At 42.2% G+C, this 7632-nt stretch overlaps 1 protein-coding gene across 1 annotated transcript; it reads left to right on the forward strand.

Annotated features, from left to right (window-relative positions):
- The first annotated feature begins 3243 nt into the window (after positions 1 to 3243).
- LOC112897508 lies at positions 3244 to 6366 on the forward strand. Its single transcript, XM_025965812.1, has 3 exons — positions 3244 to 3264; positions 4994 to 5150; positions 5597 to 6366. Exons 2-3 carry the CDS (start codon positions 5014 to 5016, stop codon positions 6231 to 6233), a joined length of 774 nt encoding a protein of 257 aa, XP_025821597.1. The 5' UTR covers positions 3244 to 3264; positions 4994 to 5013; the 3' UTR covers positions 6234 to 6366.
- Positions 6367 to 7632: the final 1266 nt, after the last annotated feature.

The following is a 7632-nucleotide window of genomic DNA, read 5'->3' on the forward strand; positions in this document are numbered from 1 at the left end:
AATAATTAGTCGAGAGAATGATACTGTTTGCATATTTCTTTTGAATTTTCAGAGTGTGGTGTGCATATGCCCTGTTAATTCTTGAGTCTCGACTACCTTTCTTACTTTCTGTTGCCGAAATATCTTAACAAACCTATTATAGAGTTGACAGTCCAATCAGCGTGGTTCCAATCATTAAAAAGCTTATCTCCCCCTTATGTAACAAAGCTGTGAATTACGAAGCTACCAGATTTGAGAACTCATATAAAATGCAGCTTACACTGACAATGTGAGTTAACATAAACCAAGACAGTAGAATTTGACAGTGCATGCAAAATATGCAAACAATAAAATCATAGCATCTGAGACGCACAGCAACGTTTGACAGCCAGCAAGATATATGGTCCATCAGATCACAGTCGAACACACAAGCTGCATATCTGAGAAAATATGACTGATTCATGACCGACAAAGCTGGACAAGTAAAAGGAACTGTTTCATGACCGACAAAGCTAGACAAAGGTAGACTGAACTGAACTGACTGAGGAACTTTGAACTAAACTGGTTCACGACCGACAAAGCTAGACAAAGCTTGCAACGTCTTGCAAGAATCTCCTTTTAAGTACCGGTTGGTATTAATACTAATACCAACCGTTACTAAATGCTTCCGGAACCTTTCATCCATTCTAAAAATATCAGATTGAGTTGGACCGAATCGGCCGATTCGGTCCAACTCAATCCCGTATTTTTCGGGTAGTCTTCGTTTTTCTAGTAGTAGTATTATTTCACCCAGCCAACGCAAGCTAATTAACTCTCTGACTGATAGTACACAAGGTTCTCCTGGTGCCTCAGCGGCGAACCACCACTGGTTGTTTCTGGAACGTGATACGGGTATCGGCACTGTTTTTTCAACGACGACACGACGTGTTTCTCGTAAGTTTCAGCGAAATTTGCTTCCCTTCCAGATAGCTTAATTAGGCTTGGTTATATTGGATGCTACTGTAACCTTGTCTGACCAACTGGTGTACGAGTCCACTACCGTACCTTGCACTCTAAGGAAGATAAGCACGGACGGTACGCGTCAACTTCTCAAGATAGTTGTGATTACCGACCAGAACCGTACGTCTTTATTTATTATTTGGATGAAAACCTAAGCAGCTCTTAGGCCAACCATGCATGTCATGTGTGCATGGACTATGGAGCATGTGTAGGCCTGGTGATCTATGAACAAGATCTTGATGCAGTAGGTCAGCAAGATGGATGGCGTAGGGTCAGCGTACGTCTGGCTCGCATACGCCGTGCCGAGTTGTATGTCAGCGACCGCTGACAACGGATGGCTAAATGATGATGATGACCGGATCAACACGAACCGATCGATCAGTCTGTGACCGGCCTGCTGCTTCCTTAACTTGCCAATCACTACTATAGCTAACTTCTCAGAAAGTACAGTGCTGTGTATTTGATTGAGCAACGGAGAATGGAAGAAGTGCACAGGTAGAGAACGCCATCAGGCATACGTTTATCATCAGGCGAACTGAATCAGTCAGCTCTAGCTAGCTTACAGTGTGTACATGTACTCCTACGTCACGGCAGACGACTGACTTGTGCAAAAGCTAAGCCCCGGAGGAAATGAACCTTGCGGCCCTGCTGCGGCTCTAGAAGCGCTCGCCATCCCGGCCGTGACTTGGACCAAGCAACAAGCAAATTAGCGGTCACTGCCAGGCGCAAAGTTTCCAGAGGTTGATCGTGTGGAATACGTTTATCATCAGACGACTGACTTGTGCAAAAGCTAAGCCCCGGAGGAAATGAACCTTGCGGCCCTGCTGCGGCTCTAGAAGCGCTCGCCATCCCGGCCGTGACTTGGACCAAGCAACAAGCAAATTAGCGGTCACTGCCAGGCGCAAAGTTTCCAGAGGTTGATCGTGTGGAGTAATGGTAACCACGCACTGGCACTGACCTCGTCAACAACCGTTGACGAGGACTGACTTGTGCAAGCCCAGATCATTTTTTTGCATTAATTGATCTCTTCGGTATTATTGATTTGATTGGGCTCAATGTAAGCAATAAGTCAGACTGAACAGCTCTCAGTCCAGTTTGTAGCGACAGTAACAGTATTGATCGCACCACAACTCTCACGAAGATCAACGGCACGTGCAGCTAGCAAATAAATGACTTGAGCACGGATAGGCATCAAGTGATCTCGGAGTAATCATAAGAAGGTATAAAAGAGAATATCTCTCATGGCCTTAGCCAGATGAACACAAGCGTGGTCCCTTTTTTTTTATTTCATACTCCATCCATCTCTATATTGTATATTGTAGGTTGTTTTGGCTTTTTGAGATGTATTTAGACATCGTGTATATCTAGAACGGAGGAAAATTATAAATCTAGAAAAATTAAAACGACCTATAATTTGGAACGGAGGAGTAATATCAAATCTGAATATAGAATATGCCTCTGTTTTATATACAGTTTTTTACTAATGCCTATCTGCATGGAACTTATTGCACGCTGGTGCCTGTTTAGCTAGATTAGCTTAGCTAGGACCCAACTAATGGGAAAAAATATGTACTTGAATAATTTTCTTTCCCTATACATATCGGGCAAATAAGAAAACTGTTGCTGATTTCTATCTCATGGTGGGACTCAGAGTTCACCGAGGGATTCTGAGTTTGCCCTAAATCAAACTATTCTAAATTTGATAAAGTTTGTAGAAAAGAGCAACAATATTTACAATATCAAGTGAGTATAATCAGATTTATTATGAAATACGTATTTTTGATGTGGCAGATATTTATATTTTTCTGTATAAACTTGATCAAATTTTGAATATTTTGACTTAGTACCCTTACATCTCAAGACACAGTGAGTCATTTTGGCGGCCGTACCGCATCAAATAAGTATCCTTGATTTGCTAAACTTGTAAGCCAAGCCAGCTCTATTTTATGCCTACACAAAGACGTTCAGGGTAATTGTTGATTTGTGAAGTTGTAGACTGCAGTGCAACATCCCGTGGCCGTCCAAATAAAAGAGAAGACTTAATCCAAAAGGTGCCGGTGGTCGGAAAATTAAAATGATTGGGTCTCTGCTATCCGTATCAGGCAGGCAGGAAGGAAGATGCTGGCCAACAACTTGTCAGCCTAGTAGCACTGGCACGTCTTGATCGAAGAAACTTATTACGCATACCATCCTACGACTTGATCAAAAGCCTGTGCATGTCTATAAATAGAGGGATTCGAGCTTGTTAGGGTGTGTTCTTCTCAACCAGGATCAGGTATATATAAGGTAATAAGAGTGCAAGATTTTAGTTTGTTGCCACATGTTAAGTTGTTATTAGTTTTTTCTACGCCGGCTAGCTATTCCAGTTTTCTACATTGTGGCTTTGCATGTACGACTTCCATATTCCATTCACAATTTCATAGGCACATATATAATTCCTCTGATTACAAACATAAGTCGATTAGAAAAAACGGCATGGCCTTCTGTATATCATTTAGGACTCAGTTAATCAAAAAAATTTGCTTACATGTGATCTCTCTTTGTTTGGTTTGTAAAACAATATCTATATAGATACTTTGTAATCTCAAACTAACTGTAATAATTTTTGGTTTCCATGTCCTCTTTGATATTCATATCCATAGTATTTCCTCCTTACATCGCACCACAGTGTGTGTCTTCAATATGCATTCGTTAAAATCTTAGCTTCAGTTATGTCGTCAGCTTTTATTGCAGCCCATGAGTCATGAATTCATAAATCTTCTCATTTTTTTTATCTTATTAGTTGCTGCACTTTTCTCCCTGCATGTTAAGTTGGAACTCTAGTGCTTTTTTTAATCTTATCCAAACCTCCATTTTTCTATTCTTTTTTTCAAAAAAAATGGATTTTAGGTCGTCCTATGCTGCATTCATAGTTACTACAATGGCAGCGTGTCCCCACTCCGCCATATTGTCTACGATGTCGAGTTTCCTTTGTCAAAAAGTTATGAGCGTAGTAATATACTTTTCTGTACAAACTGAAGTGCTTACAACAAAAAATTATCAATGCACATATGTTATAATATTTTAGCCAGAGTGTATAAACTTATCTAAAGTAGCAATACAACTTAAAATGCATTATTAGTGTCATTGGAGTACGATTAAAAGGAAATATTTTCATGGTTGCTAAACTATGAAAATATGTACTTGTTGCTCATGCAAGCATGTATACTTGGTCTGCATGTATGGTGGCGTAGAGCAAGTATGTTTACTTTGCGTTAGATTTTCAGAAACTAATAGCAGTAGAAATAGGTAGTTTAGAAGCATATATATATATAAATATATATATATATAAAGGGGCACTTTATCAGTTTTATAGTAGCAAATTTGGGTAATTTAGATGTATATTTAAGGGTTTATTTTTCTAAACAACTGTGTACATGGGCAATTACATGTAAGTTTTGGGGGGGTTAGATTATTTGTTGTAATGATTAACGTGGGTAATAATCTGGCTGTAACTTTATGGGTTACTTTAAACTATCTTTCATAATGGTAGATTTCTAGATTATATCGTTTTTCTAGTGGCAAAGGTAGACAATCCAGAGTATGTCACTTTTCATAATGGAAGGGTTAGCTAATTTAGAAGTAAATTGTATCGAATAGCTATTACCGTTAATGCTAACTGTTAGAGTCTAACAAATTGATGAGACAGCATATTTGTGTTCTTGTGAAATTTTCAAGAATATATTTGTTTCCTGTGTGCCTTGTGAGCACTGCAATCTGATCCATGGAGCCTCCGGCTTTCTATGGCTATTACTCTCAAACCTCAATTACGATAATTAAAGTCTATCAAATTGGTGGCTGGATATTTCTTTCTTTATAGAATTTCTAAGATTTTTCTACATTTCTAGCTCACGCGAAAGGTTCAAATGAAGTTTCTGTTTAGTAATATATAATAGCATTAAATGGTGAGCTGATTATGTCAGCGTGTGTTTAGCTCAACTTCTTTTAACTTTGTGAGCTGATTAGTGAACTTCAGTCGATCTACAGAGCCCTGTCATGACGAGGCTGTTCGAGCATCCCCCGCCAGAGATTCTCCACAGCTCTCACCCGGCGCACAATCTCACGCTGGTAAATGGCGACAACGCGCCGCCCTTCAGGTGCAACGGCTGCATGGAGCCCGGCTGCGGGCCCAGGTAACAGGGTTTACATTATTCATAAATAAAAAAAATATAAACGGGAATATCGGATATTTATATCTTATTAATTGTTACCAGTGACGGAAAATTTCAGATAAAAATTTAGGAAAAACTTCCATTTATATAGAAATTGACGTATACTCTTTCCAAACTAAATAACATAAAAATCTAAGCTAATAGTCTCGAAAAATGTGAGGACTTAACCGGTAGCGAGATAGGTGGCGGCGGCGATGACTCCAGCTAGAATGTGAAGAATAATGGACGGATGGAATGAAAGTAAATGAATGATTCTGAGTTAGAGGATGGTCACATGCCCTTATCCGTTCACTCCTCTGACAAAAAGCATGCTCACACGTTACTAGCGGATTAAAGTTGAAACACCGATATTTGTAGGTGGTATCGAAAATGTATCGGTGGTAATGTGAAGTTGCGAACTCTGCCAGGTACACGTATGACCAAGGCGGGGCGGGCGAGAGCTTCGACCTCCACACATGCTGCGCCCTCGCGGAGGAGGAGCCCACGATCAAGCATCCACTGTTCCGCAACCTCAAATTCACGTTCCTCGTGGAGCCCACGGACCCCGTCCAGGGCAGACTCTGCGACGCCTGCGGCGACCCAGCACGCGGGTTCGTCTACCACTGCTCCAAGAAGGACCTGGACCTCCACCCGTGCTGCGCGAGCCTGCCAGAACGCATCCTCCAGGACGGCCGCCTCTTCGAGCTCCAGCGGAAGGCGTCACGGCCGTGCGGCCTATGCCGCAACAACGGCGGCCGCTTCTGGGCGTACCGCTCTTCCTTCAACGGCCAGGCCGTGGACCTGCACGTGGCGTGCATGAAGGAAATGGCTTGCCTGAGCTGGAATGCGGCCTTGGAGAACCGTGTCGGAGGCGCCCAGATCGTTCGACCAAGCGAGGCCAGCATCGAGAGCATGCTCGAGAGCTTGCCCGCGAACACGCAGAGCAGTCATGGGTTCGACCAGTTCAGAAGGATCGCTACCAGCGTGGCGGGAGGCATCATCTCGGTGATCTCTGGGAACCCAGCGGCGCTGATCACCGCCGTTGTTGGAGGTGTTCTGCAGTAGCAATCGGTCGAGCTAGTATTTTACTGCAAACAATACGGGTGTACCTGTCTTTTGTTTGTGTGCGTTCGCATTTTCATGTATCCATGTGTTAGTCTCAGTTTGAAGGAGTCGGAGATCAGCACGGCGTGTTCCAGGCTGAGCGCGTCTGTACTCTGTAGAGCTTGAGGCGTGTGCCTGTTCACGTCGAAGCTAGTAGGGTCCTTATCCAAGAAAAAAGAAAAAAAAAGGTGTCCGCGTCGCGCGGAACAACCTGGCGTGCGGGATGGCGCACGCACAGCAGGTCTCGCGCACGCATACGATGCGGTCGATCTTCACGGCTGCATCACATCGTTTCTTTCATTCCATAATTATAATAGAAGAGAAAAAAACCCCGAAAAGCTGCAATGTTGTACGCAGGCCAAAACCCTTTGTCTCTGTTTCGTATTGTTGCCTTCTTGGTATCATATCGCTGCTATTTGCTCGTCGCCGGCTGGAGCTCGGCAGACATTTTTTGGCACCAGAGCGACCTGAGTTTAATCCAGACCTTATGTGTCGACGCTGATAGCGCCGGACGGCGGTCGGTCACCCGCGCCGCCGCCATGACTCATGTTGCGCGCTAACGGGCGCAGGTCCGGTTCTGAGTTTTTATTGGCCCGGGACGGAACTAAAAGAGGAGCCCCGTAATAATACTATAAACTAATAGTAACAATAACAGCAGTAGTAATAAAACACTTCAATATATCCAAGGCAATATTTATAGCATACAATTTATATTATTACCTTAAAAGTTTCTTCTAGCATTTCTCGATGCGAAATCATCGATGATAGCATTAATGTTGATCTGATCCAATAATTTCTTCTCGATGCATAAAGTGGCCAAACCATTTAACCTTTCTTGAGACATTATGGACCTTAGATAATTCTTCAATAGTTTTAACTTTGAAAAGCTTCTTTCAGCTGATGCCACTGTCACAGGCACAGTAAATAAGATCCGGTATGCAATAGAAATATTAGGATAACAATCAGCTTCCTGGACAAATTCAAAAATCTCCATAGCAGACATTGATCTATCTGGCAAAGTGGACTGCATAACAGTTAACTCAGAAATTAGATCATTTATCTCAACATTAGATGAACCATCTAGAAAGAAAGTTTCTGAAAATTTGGTGCAGCACTCTTTTAGTCCATCACTATCCAATGACCTCAAGGTTTGTGAACTCATTATAAACCCAAATATACCTTTGAATGATTGGAGTTCCTCAAATCTACTTTCAGTGAATTGATTGCATTGTCGACCATAACAAGAAAATAATTAACTTCAAAGTCCTTCTCAGCTTGCAAAATCGCTTCATTGTAGTCAGTTTCATCAAATTGTTTCTTCCTAGTAGCACGACGCTTTACTGGAAATGTTGTCTCTACA

This window comes from Panicum hallii, chromosome 6 (assembly GCF_002211085.1).
Source record: "Panicum hallii strain FIL2 chromosome 6, PHallii_v3.1, whole genome shotgun sequence".
NCBI lineage: Eukaryota > Viridiplantae > Streptophyta > Magnoliopsida > Poales > Poaceae > Panicum > Panicum hallii.